Source organism: Temnothorax longispinosus, chromosome 5, assembly GCF_030848805.1.
Source record: "Temnothorax longispinosus isolate EJ_2023e chromosome 5, Tlon_JGU_v1, whole genome shotgun sequence".
Lineage (NCBI taxonomy): Eukaryota > Metazoa > Arthropoda > Insecta > Hymenoptera > Formicidae > Temnothorax > Temnothorax longispinosus.
Window position 1 is genome coordinate 23,336,229 of NC_092362.1, and position 17,373 is coordinate 23,353,601.

The window sequence follows — 17,373 nt, forward strand, 5'->3', positions numbered from 1 at the left end:
TGCTCAATATTTAAATATATTATACATATATTAATATAATTTTACATATATATTTAATATACATATAGACACAAATAGTATCAGATATATGGATGAAGATTAACGCGAATTATCGAGCAAGATCATCAATGTGTAAAACGGAATCAAGTACGGAGGAACTAAAGCCAATTTGCGCACTTCTGTTGCAGGTGAACATCCGGCGGCGATGCAGCACGGCGGCAGCTGCGGCGTGGCTCCGACAATTTTACTCGCCAGCATCACCCTCATAATCGCGAACCTGTTAAGGTGAGCAGCCGCGTTGTGAATCGCGCAATTACCAAAAAGAGAAAAAAAAGAAGGGAAGTCAAACGTGTCAATGGTCGAAAGAGACAATGTCCAAAGTGAAAACGCGCGGCGATCGACGGTCGCGAAGCGCGGTGCACGCTCGAAAAAATCGCCCGGCCGACCGCGATAGATCGCTTTAGCTCACGCCTCGCTGTTACAAGCTGCGTGTATCCGTTCGTCGAGTGCTCGGAAGCGACGACAAGAGAATCATAGTGCGCGGACCGAAGTGCAGTGGACCAAAAGCTCTGTGAAGGATGCAGTGATGTGGCGGACGATCTTTAGCGTACGTACGTTTTTAACACGAAAATCTTTCACCAGACACTCTCTCTATTCTTTTGTATGAAAAATCGTGTTAATGCGGCCGAAAAAACGTACCGAATTATTCTCAACATCCTCGGTAGTACGGTTGAGCGGTTCGCCAAAGGGACACTCTTACACTCGTGCTTTTTGTATAATTAAATCGGCATGGTTAACCGTGCCTCAACGAATCAGCGCGGACTCTCTCTAGTGACGGAAAGAAACTGCTCATCTCGTGACTTTGTTGCGAGAACTCTGTTAGAATTTGTATTTTAACTAATTCAATAATGGCCTCGTAGTATCCTAATGTAACGTCGATCGAGGAACGACGCCGTGTACTTGGCATATAGTCGGATCGATCGGCACGATCCGTTTACGACGGCCAAACTGCTTTCGAATTGAGTATCGATGGCTGGATCCGTTCGATGGCTACGAAATAAATTATTACATAAATCGAGATTTATAATTTAACGATTATCAATTAGTTGCGTAATAAATTATCAGATAATTAACGATCTTGTACATAAAACGAGTAATGGAGCGTGTGAGGTTTGCCGTGACCTTGTACAGTACAATGCACGTGCGAGAATTGCCACGTGATCGATAATCGTTTCTCGTCGTCGTTTGATCTGGGCAATATTGTACATAGCTTGTATCATTGGTTATAATGTAATTGTACGCGGTATACATACAATCGTAAATTTGCGAAAATTCTAACTAAACCTCGTGCCTCGGGCGCAATTCAGCATCTCGAGCGTGCCAGATATTTTTCGTATATATTTCTTGAATTATGTATAATTGTATACTATACACATAAAATGATTTTGCCCAGATTTAACTCGTTCGGTTTTTGTTAAATCTACATACGACACAATGTCTATTATCGAGAGATAATTGCGTTGGTAAGGGATTGATTGCTAAAGTGAGAGTGATGCGGTGATTTTATTTAAAAAAAAAAACTGAAAAAATATCGCAAAAACGATTTGCATCAAACTGTAGGTAAAATCAAATTTTTACAGTATTGACATTTACTATGTTAATATAATAATGATATACTATTTACGGAAATCAAAATCGTTGTTTGTAGTCTTTTAATACGTAACTCAAGTGCAGTCTTTTAATACGCGACGAAATTATTTAAAGAGTTACAAAGTTGTGTAAAGAAATTATTTGTTTGAAAAATTTTAATCAAGTATTGTTATAAATGTAAAATTTTTTCTTGGATTTACACTCTGAGTAGCTATTTAATATTATCAAATTTGTAAGAATCTATTCGTTTTTTTAAAAAGCCTATTTTGGAAGAATTTTTAATTTATACAAAAAAATAGTTGCTATTGCATTTAAATTAATATCTACACAAAACGTCTTGTTTTAATTAGTTTTGATATTTTATAAATAATTGGGTGTGTTATGTTGAAGACGTTATCACTAATCAATTAATTTTGATTTTATAAAAGTAGAAAAAAGTTTTTTATATTAAAATATAATTGTTTCTAACATCAGGAGAGGGTGTTTATAGCACAGTATACGGAATTATACCAATAAAGAATGAAAAGGCAACCAGAACTAATCACTTTAGTAATGGTAGTAGATAGGTCTGTCCTCGATATGTTTCTGTTTGTTTATTGTAAACAGGATACGTGTCTTGCTTTATTGTTCGATAATCAAAATGCAATTTGTCAAAAGTAATGTTTGTCCTTCAAACATATATGTATATGTTACTTCATTTCTAATTCATTCAAATTTTGCTATGAGAATATCAAAGTATTGTTTCGAAAAACAAAACGCATCAAAATTAATTCATCGATTAATCAAAAGCTAATCAAACGGATAACAAATTATATTAACAAATTATATTAAAATGTATTATGAAGCTCGTGTATACATTAAGTGAATATATGAAAAGATAATACGTAAATATATTTAAATAGGTCAATAATAAGCGTTCGTTATGTATTATGATAGTACGGAAAGTATAATTCGAAAGATCGAAATGTAATTAAAAATGAAATAAAGGTTCCTTTGCAGGAGTAATAAAAAATCGCCTTTTGCTATGATAATTTATTTAAACTCTCTAAAATGTTGAGAAAGTGTCATCGAACCTGTCACAAATTCTATATATAATTCAAAAATATTATTTAATATTTACTTTAGTATTTAGTTATATTTATAAGAAATTAGTAATTTTCTAAATAACAGAAATCAGATTTTTGGGGAAATAATAGAGAATAATTCATTTAATTTTGCAAATTAATCAAATAACCTTGTACATAAGGACATAATTTCGCTAAAATTTAAAAATTTTATTTTGTCTATTAATATTACATATAGCGGTCTTCCGACTTTAATGCCAGATTCGATATTTCCATCAGATTCTACGAAGGACAAATGCTTGAATTATTCGTTTTCCTGTGCATTTGATTAAACCAATCAAATCTTGATTATTTAGCTAACAAAGTTGAGTATTTTTAAATGACTTTTCAGATTAATTTCTTTCAATTCAAGCCACTTTTTCTGAGAAGAAAAAAATACGAGAGAGAAAGCGTGATCCTAGATATGATCATTAAGTAATTCAACGCACGTAATATAGAACATAGCAGTAAATCATTAGGAGGTAGATTTATTACGACATAATAATGTAACATGAGTAAAGAAATATATCATAATGAAACTAAAATGTTAAGATACGATTTATCTTAGAACCCATAGATTTTTTATAACATTGTAGTTTTGAAAACACAAATTAGAATCTACCCCCTGTTGAAGATTGTGAAGCATTTCGAAATTTTCATTCAGAATCAGAGGGGAAATATCGCAGTGCTATCAATTTGTATATAATTTTTCACATTATGATTTATGTTAACATGCTAATCGAGTCATATATACATTTCGGACAAAAATTGTGAATCACATAATGATTCAGAGAACGAGAGGGAGCGAGAGAGAGAGAGAGAGAGAGAGAGAGAGAGAGAGAGAGAGGCTGGCGTAATTACATAAAAAGTGATCAAAGTGCAAAGTAAAAAATAAATTTTTTTAATTGAAGAATCACTTCCATCGAGCTACTGGTGTGTGTCGAATCAAAGTATAATATTTAATCAAACTCAATTCGATAAAAAAAAAGCTTACATTCGCGATGCTCCGCGTTTTGGCGGTTTCCGATAGAGATCCCGCGCACCCGTGATTTTTCATAACGCGAACGTGGCTCAATTATAAGATCTAAAAATACACTCCTGTGCACATATGAAAGGTGATCAAACAGAAAAATATCGAGAGAAGTATACCTATTTGTGAATTAGATAATCAAGTATCCGCGATTCGCATACGTACGGAATGTTGCACATTATACATAGGTAAGAGATTAGACTGCATTGTACATAAAATTCATAATCGATTTTATGTATCATGTTATAAGAGAACTTAAGCATGAATCAAAAGGACAAGATTAAAAAGCGGAAAAGCGATATAGATTACTATATTGTAAAAATATTCATCGACGTGAATACTGTTTCAATAAATGTAATGATGATATAAAAAAACCACTTCTAGACTTCTGTACTTCGCTCCTCCTGTTCGATAATTTTCGTCAAACAAATGCGTATACATTTTTCTTTACACATAACAAACAGGACTTATATCCATAATATTGTATGTTATGGAAATTTCATATATCATCTCCATTCCGTTAGTAGTTAATATTATTAGTAGTTCCAGTTTTTAGTAAAACTGCATGGAAATTTAATGTAAATTTTTTACTACCTTACCTAGAAGAGAGAAATCAAAGCTAAAAAAAACAGTTTAAAATATATTTTTTACATAAAGAGAGCAAATATAGAAAAGAAAAAATATATATACATATGAGTAATATTTTTAACAAAAGTATTATTCTTTTTGCTCGAAATTGAAAAAATAATTTCAACTGTGTAATGTATCTTGCATGTTTAATCCAATTTTCATCATTTTTATGTCTGGATTAACGTGTACCTACTATACACAACTCTAGCATTTACATAATATACAGGGTGTGCTACGGGGTCGGTTTTAAACGCCCCAGACAAATATCTCGAAAAATACACAGAAAAAAAGAAGTGTCAAATCAACTGATATACTTGGACGTATATAATCTTGAAATGAGATTATATTGCGTTAAACGAAGAAAACTTGCTTGAATTAAGTCATTTATATTGTTGAACGAATTGTTTTATCTAGTTCAATCGAGAAAAACAAATTGAAACAAATTGAAATTCTTATAAAAAGATTATATATTCTTGCGTATATACTTATATGAGTATATCATTGTTGATTTGACACTTATTTTTTTTCTGCGTATGGAAAATACGGAAAAACGTTTCAGGCAAAAGTTGTAGGATATCAAGGGGGAAAAATAATAGTAAAACCAATCTTCGAAAAAAATCGATTTTTTTTTAAATTACTTTTATCATTTGTTCCCTTTGATATCCTTCAACTTTTGTCCAAAACATTTTTCCGTATCTCTTATATTTTTCGAGATATTTGCGTGGGGCATTTAAAATGGCACACCCTTTATACAGAAATATTTATATATTTTCGTTTTTAATGAATACACGCACCGCCTTTTTAATTAGATACGAAAACGGTTGATTTTAATTGGTACGCGGTTCACATGGTAACGGTTTCTCTGCTGCGTACGTTGTATGTCGCGTGTATTTTATGCGTGGAAAATACTAGACGGAAAAATGGGTGCCCGCACACACGTATAACTATTAACGCGAAAACATGCATGGCAAGCATCTTTTATTTATCATACTCGGCTGCTTCGAAACGCGTTGTAACAAAATTAACGAAATTGCGGAGACATTCATAACGTAGCCGCCGCTCACTCTTAATTTCTTTAATGGCACTAATGGACTAATTGCACGGAGCAAATTGCGATTTTAATGGAATATCGCGAAATAAATTCAGGGAAATTAAAATGAAACGGCAAGCACAGTGCTACACTGAAATATTTAAACATTAATTTGCCGCTCCGCGCGAAACATAATGTAGCAATTTATACGAGTAATACGAAAGAGTTATATCAAGCATTTTGTTTAGGAAATAAATTTATAGGGGGAATGCTCTCTTCTCTACATTTATATCGCTCATCAATACGCTCGTTCTATGCATTACACATTCGTTCTAAAAATAGCAATTTCTTAAATGGTGAAAAAACAACTGCTCATAAAGGAGAGCAGTCTTTTTTATTCATTTTCAATCATTTATACGTAATCGTTACTAAATTTAAAAATATAGGCGATTACTATATACCGTTACTTTTAATGGACGCGGTCGAAACGCGGAATCGCAATCACCGAGCAGCCATTGAGCGACTTCCGGGCATTCGAGGGCACAGTGAATTCGTGCATTGTCCCGCAGTTTTTCTTTCCCGGCGCACGTGTGCGACATTTCGCGCCGGAGTAACAGAGTGAATTGGGCAGAGAGAGAGAGAGAGAGAGAGAGAGAGAGAGAGAGAGAGAGAGAGAGAGAGAGAGAAAATTGCAACATAGTTAAACGCGATACGCGCGAGGTAAGCCCCGGCCATCTACTACGTGTACCCGCTGTTTCCAACTTCGCCGCCACGACAATTAACGAACGCCGGGCCGTCGGGTCGGCGAGCTGTCGCGCAATTCGCCGCCGATGCCGCGATTGCGCCGGCGAAACGCGTCAAAACGAGACAGCACGCGGATTTCCGAAATCGAATAAACGTGGACAACGGGGCAGCAGCCGGGTGGATCGACGGAAGCCGAAATTGGCGAAGAAGAGAAATAGCGTTTGATAAGCGTATCTTGGGGGGGGGGGGGAACCAGCATGGGAGGCGAATAGCCAATGCTCATCGTTATTTTTTCCCCCCTCTTTCGAGTGTACCACGTATACGATATTGCACAGATATGGATAATATTATATGAATGACGCTGGAATTTGGACACGTTTTATACGCGAAAATGAATTTTAATCAATGGGTGTTAACTCTTTCATTCCAATAATACCGTGCAAATACCACTTTTTAATATCAATATATATTCGCGTATGAAACAGTTTGATGTACTTTTCAAAGACCGCAAAGTTTTATTAAATTCCGTCTATTCCAACAATGTCAATTCATAAAATATTTTACATAATGTGAGAATTATTAAACAGCATTTTTTTTTTAGTTACTTTAAGCCAGTTACTAGTTTACAGTTAAAGTTTCAACATATTCGCTCTGATGTAGAAGCAATATTTTACGCTATTTTGCGTTTTTATCGCCTGCATTTATAGTGTCCTATAAGCGCGCGCAGGAGCATCACGTCACTACCAACCCGCACATGTATAAACGGATTTTCGTGACAAAGATAAACTATCACGGAAGGAGCGAGGACAACGTAAATGGCGGACTCGCGTCTTTCTTTTTCGGCGATATCGGTCTATCTACGTCGCGTCGTGGCGTTTACACGAGGCATTGACACGAGATTGCGCGGCGACAGCTAATTTCCGGTATAACGCGGGCAAAAAATTATTCTGCCAATAAAAGCTGTTTACCATCTTGCTACGGTTAACGCGCGATTCAATTTCATTGTAACGAATAACCCGAATCCACCTCCCCCTCCCCTCGCGTCTCGCTGACCACCCCATGCGCAAAAAGCGCCGGACCGACTCTCGACTATCGAAAAACAATTAAACGGATAAAATATCGGCAAACACAGCCCGATGGACGACTGATATTTTATCAGCTGTTCGGCAACCCGTCGGCATCTCGTTGGAAATGAGTGTACCGCTGCGAGGGTTGCAGTGACCTGCGTGGCATCCTATCAGATTAAGAAACTGCTATTATCGCGGCTGTCACATGTCCACTGGAACGACAGCTGAGTTTTGTTCTGAGAATCTGGGCAGCACCATATAATAGGCGATTTTTATAGTGTGAGTTGTGAGGATATAAATCACAAATTAATAATCACATAGTGATATATATCAAGTGAGTCATATTAGACAACTGGTTTTGTAAGAGATAAAGAATACTTGAATAATTTGTTGAGAAAAAACTGTTGAGAAAAATATACATAAAGTTTGTTAAGTACACCTTCTCTCTTATTTAGAGCTACATGTTTCTTACAAAAATGTTAATAATGTGATAACTCTCAATATTTCACTCATGTGTGCAAAGAAATATATTATGTTATAACATTGCAAATTCAGAAGTAAAATTCATATTTTAAGTATTTTATACAGAAACTGTTTTATATATAATATTAGATTTTCATTATTTTACTATTCATTAAATGAAGAGGCTTTTATAGTATTCCATTGGACTGTAAAGTTTATTCGTTATTATTATGGAATGTTATTTTACTTAAAAAATTAGAGAATGTTAATACATACAAAATTAGATAATGTCTTAAACACAGATTATCAGCATATTAATTGAAATTCTTTGATAAAAAATCAAAATATTTGTAATACTTTGTAATTTATATAAACATCAGACATTTCTAAAACCCAAGAGACAACTCCAACGAGCTCATTATTGACAATGAGAGGTCCACCATCATCACCCTAGAAAAAGTGTGACAACGAATTTTTAATTGACAATTTATAGCAGTAAATGAAACAGTGTGAAATAATTAGAAAATTTTGTCTTTAAAAACGCTGATGTATTTACTAATGTTTCTTTGTAAAAACTGTATGCATACTTAATGTTCGCGAGATGCATTATGCATTACATGCATAAGACAAAAAGTAAGTATAAAAGTAACTTACTTGACAAGCACCCTTCCCAACTCTTTCCAACAATATATTTGATTTTCATTAGTGCGTAGATTTATGATGTAATCACTCAGGCAGCGCGATTGGCTCAAGACGTGTTCACCCTAACCCATTTATAAGTATTGGCGAGTGATCGGTTTAATTATTTTGGTTTTTCCCCATCCACTTACGATACCGCGTTTATTGCCGTTAATATAATCTTTACTTGCTAAAGAAACTGGACTTTGTTGTTTATCTTGATCGGTTTTTTCAGCTACGCAAACAAACAATTTGTGACATGAGTTGAATAAAATAGGAATAACCAAAATTGTTTCCTTTGTATGATACTTTTCTTGTTCTGACACTTATTGAGCTTGAACTTATGGTGATCATAGTGATATCATCGTTCCTTCTCTCTTTTACTAATATTTGGATGTTTTTGAAATACGTTTGATGTCGTGCTTTTCACCGTCCGCTCCCAGATTAATGATTCCGCTTACGAAAACCACAAATTAAATAATTCGATAAGTTAAATAGAAGGATGTAGAATATAAAAATACATTAATACAAAAAAAACAATAAAATAACAAAAAAAAGGATAAAATAAACAATACATAAATGAACAAAAAAAAACATTAAACTCAATATTGAATATTGCTTATATGTGCCACACAACTTGTGCTTTCATTATCTGATTAATGGAGAAATATCTGCATATTGGGCTAACTCAGATATTAATTGAAAACAGCTGAGTATCTGTTGATGCCTGAAATAATTAGGAAATCAGATACACAGATATTAAATTATACCGCAATACCAGCCAGGATCTAGATGTCAGAATAATAATCGGAACATTACTCGATTAAATTTTACTCGATTATTTGAATAATTTTTATATCTCATTTTCTAAATGTAGATTAAGCAGATGAAAATAAAAAATACAGGGTATATATAGATAATTAAAAATTTTGGAACCATTTCTACTTCCAATTAACAGAAACATGTATTATTTATTTGAATATTTTGCTTTTCTTTCTCAAGAGGAAGAATAAATATCTTTTAGAAGCAATCTAATAAAAATAAAAATGCAAATATTTTAAGAATACAAAAACATTTTTGTACATCACTGTGAATAAATAATAAAATTGTGGATTAATAATAAAATTTTGTTAGTTAAAAGAATAATATATACATACCATGTCATTTGTGTAGGAAACGTCATCCACACTAAGCAGCAGTGAGAATGTGTATATATATACTACTAATTAGTAGTATATATATAAATATATAGTATATATATATATATATATATAGTATATATATATATATATATATATACTATTGTACTTATAGTATATATATACTATTGCGGTATAATTGAATATCTGTGTATCTGATTTCCTAATTATTTCAGGCATCAACAAATACTCAGCTGTTTTCAATTAATATCTGAGTTAGCCCAATATGCAGATATTTCTCATTAATGATGCTACCTCCGCAAATGTGTTCACCGTAAGATTGAAGGGAGACTTGATATTTAAATTGACCTATTGTATAGCTGTATCACCACCGACGATCTGTTCACGCTCATCGCAGTAAGCTTCTTTAAGTAATAATTAAGATTGAAACTGTCTATTATTTTGTTTGACAATATTTTCTATTGAAACAAATAAAAATATTCACATTATTATAAAAAAAAAAATATATATATATATATATTTAAAAGATTTTATATTAAAAAAATACACGTTGAAGATAAATTTTGTCAAGTTTTATTTTGTTGAAATTAACAGGCAAAATCTTTTATACATATTATTTACATGTTTGTACGTTACCGGCTTTGGTTACTTATGCTGAACGATGACAGCCACAGCGAACAGAATAGTTAACTTCATCATCTTTGCTGTCGCAAATCAAATTCAGATCGAGTTACAAACTGAATAGTTGTGAATTATTAGATCTGTTACATCTTGAATTATTGTCCAGTATTACGATTAATTTTCTTGTAATTGCGCATGGATGTAGAATACATCGATACAATTGTTTAGTGTAACTAGATTATTAAGCACCATTTATTATCATAGAAAATTGCCCTTTTATATCTACTTATTATTCAATTAAATATAAAAAATAACAATTGTTTTGTTAATTAGTTAGAAGAAATTGAAAACACATCAGAATTTGCAAAGAAATGCATATTGATTTCGCGACATATAGAAGTGATTGATTGACTTAACAGTATGTCAATTGCGTGTAAACATTGATTTTTATGTATTATAAATAATGCTAATGTATTAAAAATTATTTGTGAATTTTCAATCTCTATTTCATATTTGGCATAAAAATATCATAATAGCATAAAAAAGAAGTGTAATTTGAGATGCCGTAAACAGTAATTAAAAACAATATTTCCGAATTATAAAGAGAAAGAACCAAAATGTATTAAGAATATATTTCATCTCAATTATTTATCACAATTAAAAATTTAATTGACTATACTGGCAAATCGTCACCGAGTTTCGACCAAGGATTCTGGTCATTCTAAAGTTGATGTAATTTTTAGGTGCTTATAATATATAAGCATCTTAATTAAATAATTAAATTTATTGCGAAAAATATTACCTCAATTATTTATATTTAATTAGTCTTTATATATTATTATTTAGTACATATTGTACATTAATTTTATATATAATTGCTATTGTTGATAAAATTATGGTCTGATTCTGTGTACTTGTATGCGTGGATTTTGAGATAATTATTATTCAACACAGTAAAAAAAAGTAATATTATAGTTGATGAATAAAGATTATAAAATCAGTTATTTCGTGGTGATTCCATCAAAATATTATTTTATTTTCTTGTAGTAAAACGTACCGTCAATACGTTGTAAGTTTTACAAATATCTATCGTTTGTTTCAAATAGTTTTCAGTTTTAGTTTGATGGTAGAAAAACATTGACATTCATTGACAACAACTCGTTATTGATGTGCAAACGAAACTCAATAAACCAAGTCGATATTTGGCTTATATGTTTGAATATTTTGTGTACACCATGACCCGTGCGTGTTGCCATAAGCGCAAAAAAAATAATTGCATCGAATTATTTTCATTTACAGCGGGGCATAGAAATAAAATTTTACTTTTTATGAATAACCTAAAAGTGAAAAAATTGAATGAATTTATTTTGCGAGCAGTATATATATTATAACAGCGATAAATTTCAATGATTGACTAATGAGTACCTACTGTTAAAAGTCGATCAAATCAATCTATGTGACATACAAATCGAAATGCAGGTTGTTTCAACCAAACATATTCCGAATGCAAATTTAAGCAAACTCCAATGTAAATTTGTTGAAACTGTATACCATTAAAATGTACATATATTTCAATTAAATTTGCACCGACGGTCAGTGATTGATCAATTTATAATCGCTAAGTCCATTTTTTACAGACTCAATTAAAAACGGACATGTGTCTTAATTAAATGGATATTCATTATTCATCATACATATGCACATATCTGTATAATACAAACGAAAATATAATTGTACCAGTTTTTATTTAAATATGTTTTTTTATATATTTTATATTTACCTACATAATATTTATAAATACAATTTGTTGGAGTAGTTGTAAAAATACGTAATCAATTATTTAACAAATGATGAGTGATATATATGCCTCAATAAATGACTATAAATATTAAAATGTCTATGTAGGATTATAATAAACAATTTTTTCTGGAGACTGAAGATATTTTACTATATATGCTAAAATTAAAGAGCATAGACTTAAAAAATATTAATTAATATGCGCTACAATATTCCGAATTAAAAATATGTAAACGCATAAAATATTTCTCGGCAGAACTGAATGTGACTAGTGCACTCCACTGCCAATGTCTTTATATTATCGCGTCTTAATTTCGTGGGATCGATATTCGACGTGATTACGGATATATAATTGTGTACCGCGTTGCTTCATGATGGCAAATTTACGCAACACTCATTAAACAACTTCTTATCGATTTTTTGAATACTCACAAACACAGATTTCTTGAATTTCGCGATACAGCTAGTAATATTTGCACGCAAGGCATAAAAATTATGCAAATGTATAAATTATACCACGTTTGAATTATTTTTTTATTTTTGATTCAACCAGATTGTTAATCTTTTTATTCATATCAGTATTAATGCCTACTGCCATGTGTTTTGGAAATAATGTTTGAAAAAAAGTGAGACAGAAGAAGCCTATAAGTTTATTTAATCGTTAGCACTTCATAAATTTACTCCGTAGCTTGGTTAAGTAATCGGTAGTGTAAAAAGAGTCTATAATCTAAAAAAATCGCCCATTAATGTAACCGTTAACAATTTAATTTACCGCAGCACTCTACGTTCAAGATTATATACCTAATACTATAACATGATAATAAGACGCATTCGCGCTGTAGAAAAGCTTTCTGCAGATTAATTATATAGTTTAAATGCATTAAAACCGAATATCTTAAATAATAAAATAAATGTTAATTATATTATTTATTAGTTATTAGTAGGTTTACTTCATTATGTTTAACTTGTATGAAATAGAAGTTTTAAGATAAAATACGGATGCGTAAAAATCACACTATATCGTATTGTTGTAGCTAATGAAAGTTCGCATTTCCAGCTCGACAGTATCCCTCGCGATAAACTTGACGTTCGTAAATATTTTAACTGGTTCCAGCTTTTTGTGGCAATTTGCGTGAAAAGGGACGCTAAAAGCGAGGTTGAACGCGCTATTGGGAAGGTACATTCGTTTGGCCGGCCCGTTGTTTATCCGAAGCAACAAAGTTGAATTGTCCGTTAACAAAGCAAGATTGCAAACACTTTTTACGGAAAAGCGGCCTCTTTTTTGTTTGAGTCACGCACAGAGGCGGGTCTGCGAAAATTAGCCACCGTTTGTCTATCCGGGCTATCGAAACCTCTCGATAGCCTCCGCGTGCGCCCGTGCCGTGTCGATGTACGAAAACAAAGCGATTTTTTGAAAAAAAAAAAAGAACAAATAGTACATACAAAATGTGTCCAAAAAATCAACTGCATTAAATAATTAAATTAAGCGCAAAAAATGTACGATGCAGATGCGTGCCATTTATAAAATTCCATATGCGTATGCTTCGCCATGTCGAGCCGTGAGTTTAACCGTGTATTTCATTCTGAAATTTCGGTATTATTATGTACTTTAATACGGTATTGTGCATCGGCGCTCGCAGGATTTAAACGTATCAATATGTTTTGCGGTTTCAATAGTGCTTCAAGCAATTCAATTAATGCACGCGTATCGGTACGAGCATCGACAATATCTCGTTCTAATTTCGGTACAATGAATACAAAATATCCTGATTTTTGGCGGCTTTTGTTTTAACTATTATTTTCTCGCAGTTATATCTCTCCAGTCTGTAGTAGAAAATGTCTTTTTCAAATAAAATTAAATACAAAATTGTATGCTGTTCATTACATCATTTATTTATTGCAGAATTAACTTTTTGGTTAAACTTGGTGAAATAATTTCTCATTTACAGTCCTAATTAATCGCTTTTGGTGTTCTGTATCTATAATTGTGATTACTTGAACTTGTGTTTTTATAGGCAAATTCAATAAACACATTTCGAATGTATATTTCAATTGAGATTGAGTGATAGAGGGAATGGCAGTACGAAATATAGTTGCCCGTATGAAATCTCATGAGTCGCGTGAAACAGAAACTCAAAGCTATGTCTTCCAGGATTAGCTTTATCCAAGTGCCTCCGCTGTATCGCGGTATAAGCAAATATGACGTCACGAATATCAAGTTGACTCTCAAGATCCCGTGTATTGAATCACATCAAGTTTCAAGACTAATCTCTCACTTAAATTTGTAAGCGGAGAAACGCGACGGTAAATATACACAAGTCTTAGGTAAATACCGCTAAATAAATAACTAGATACATTTTACGGCCGGATACGGAACTAACTTAATAATTCAATATTTCCTGGAATATTTAATAAAAGTAATCGACTCGATAGTCGCGTGGAGAGCAATCACGATCGGGGCTGATCTTTAATTTGAGCGCAGGTGAAAGACGGGGAAAGAGTGGAAGATACGTGAAATTTATCGTCGGTGGACGATGCCCACTAACGAATGTGTCCCAGCGGAGTAGAACGGGTGGACAATGCAGTTTTCCAATTTTCATCCCCCCACCCCTGGCGGGGCATTCGAGCCCCTGTTCGACCTGACCAGGCTAGCGCTCCCCGCGCGCGTGCTCTCATCCTTTATCATCCGCTACCCGAACAATCATAAAGCATGTTGATTCACGGTCCGCCGTAAATTTACTGTTATTTTATTCTTGTTTTAGCGTCGCTTAAGCGGCACTTTTAACGATCCCCGACGTGGCCGCGCTCGAATTGCATCGTGTGCCTCGTTAGACGCGAGATCCGTCCGTCCGTCGCGCTCGTTGACTTCTCTGTCTGTCGCGTGACATTCACCGACATCCGCCAATTTAATTGCGCGTCGCGGGATCTAATTAATTGATATATCCACCCACGCGAGTTTCTTTTTATGCGGCAGGAATTATATTTGTCTGTCCATGCATGTACAAGAACGTTTAAGTTTAAATAATACACTTCGCGTATTACAAATGCTTTTCACACGCGACATATTAATTGATCAAACCGATATTGCGTTCTTCTGTTGCTACGATTTTGAATTTTGTAAAAATTTAGGTTTTTTTTCAAAGAAGGAATTGTACGTAGCGCTGTAACATTAGAAATTTCAAGCACGCAAATGTTGTAATTTGGATCTGAATACACGCCGGACGTTACGTTGACGCGACTGGCCGAGTTTTACACAGTTCGCATCACCTTTACTGCGGGGTGACAGTTATATACGATTACACTGAGAGAAAAGCTGAACCGGTATTCGTTCCGGCGACGGTGAGCAAGTAGGAGGGGATGGCTGAGACAGGAGTCTCGTCCGGGAAGAGTTACTACCGCTGCTACCAGTGCTCCTGTCCGAACTTGAAAAATAATTCAGCACGAAGTAATGTCCTGAATATAAAATGCGCATAGGACGCGTCAATTTCAAAATAGGTAAAAGTCTGGACGGGAAACAGCCGCTCGCCGCATTTTTATTTATAGATTCGGCACAGTTTTTGAATGTAAGTGAAATTAAAGTCTTCGTAAGAAACTTGCGAAAAAGGCTCGAGCGTCAAAATTGAAGATATAAAATTAAATATCCATTATCTTACATTATATTCATTCTTCATATTTTTATATTTTTTTATATTTCATTAATATTAATTCAATATTAATTAAATATGAAAAGATACGAGATATGAAGAGTATTAGCTGAACCAATTTGTTTGCACATTAAATTGCTTTCATTATTTGTAAATCTTGTAAATCTTGTAATACTAATCAATTTATCCCTTAAAAGATCAATATCTCTACGATTTAAATAAGATTTAATTATTTTGAGAATCATTAAATCTGAAATGCACACTGAATAGTAAAGGACATGCGTATATAGATATGCCATAACGTTCAGTAGTAAAGCAAGAGTATATCTGCGGCGTGAAGTACAGTAATAAAGAGCGTATTTTTGCTCTTTATACGACGCCTTTAAACCATACAACCGTAAAATTGTCAGATACTAGTATTACGTTAAGTATAAAATATAGCTTGCTTTCTTGACAATAAGTATTCAGAAATAAACAAATTTTGTTATATCTAAATTAAGAATTATTTTTGAAATATGAAATATCACGTATATAATTGAATTTCGATCATGAGTACTGTAACGTCTGTTACATGGAAAAGATGTAATGTTACTATGTGTATATTACATATACATATTAAAAAAGCATCCCATGGTTAATGCATTCGTTGTTCAGTTTCGTTAGTCGTTCTCTCTTGTCGTACAGGCAATTCACCTTTATGATCAAATATGTAATCATGCCTGTCACCCTGTGACTTTTTGCCCATCTTATTTGTAATTCATAACACATCAAAGGGCTACCGCCGTAAGAAAGAGAAAGAGAGCTAACAATATAGTGCCGGTAGTGGAATTGCGAATTTAAGGAGAATTATGTCTTCAGAATTCACGATGCATGACAAGAGAAATTGCTATAACACACGCACGTTCCCGCATTTGACAAATTCGAGTATGCGGCATGATTTTCTTTTACATATTGGAATAAACATGAATAAGCGAACATCGTCTTATTTGATATTTATAAGAGAGGCTGAAGCATAATTCAGCCGGTGATTATATAATCTGAATTTATTTCGCGCGATACGTAAATCAAATAAAAATTGATTGCATGTACATATGTTATCTATATAAAATAATTCTTATGTAACAATTTTATACAAAATTCTTTATGTTGAAAAAAATAATTTTGCAAAATAATATAAAAATGTGAAAAAATATGTATTAAATTAAGTTTTAAAATGTACACATGTTTGTCCTTGTTTATTTTGTACAGTATAAAAATATATATTTAAATATATGTCGAAATATATATCTTAATTTGTGCAATGATTTTATATAGGCGTATTACATATTGCCTATATTTCCATAATATTATCAATAGAAAATTATTATCGTTTCTTTCCGGTACATAACTCCATGAATATAAACAAAAAATGAACATTATAATAATTATAATTATTAAAATCAATACTCACCTTATTTTGCTGCGACAATCTGACGAGAGTTTTTTAGTTATTTATTATATGTAAGGAACACTGACAAGAATGCAATATACTATTGTAGACACACTTATACGCCGGAATTTCATGAAATTCATGACGCATTCTCCTCGACCCTTCGAAGGAAAGGATATAGCACGATACACAATATCAAATTACCTCCGCATCCTTTGGCGCTGCGTGGCCGGTTTAATCCCATTGACTTTAAGAGCTGCGTTCAAAGAAACACCGTGAATTGCGAGAGAGCACATCGAAAAGAAGGTTCCGGAACATTGAGATCAAA

General features: G+C 33.0%; 1 protein-coding gene and 1 pseudogene across 8 annotated transcripts in view; one reads left to right on the plus strand and one right to left on the minus strand.

Moving 5' to 3' along the window:
- The window catches only part of LOC139812652 (protein amalgam), a 294,458-nt gene extending 290,298 nt beyond the window's left edge, over positions 1-4,160 (plus strand). For all 8 annotated transcript variants that reach the window (XM_071777647.1, XM_071777646.1, XM_071777648.1 and 5 more), the window contains one exon: positions 189-4,160. In XM_071777647.1, coding sequence (XP_071633748.1) covers positions 189-289 — 101 coding nt within the window. In that variant the 3' untranslated portion in view covers positions 290-4,160. The remainder of the gene's footprint in view (positions 1-188) is intronic.
- A 3,723-nt stretch (positions 4,161-7,883) lies between these two features.
- On the minus strand, positions 7,884-12,345 carry LOC139813499 (trypsin-7-like; annotated as a pseudogene).
- Positions 12,346-17,373: the final 5,028 nt, after the last annotated feature.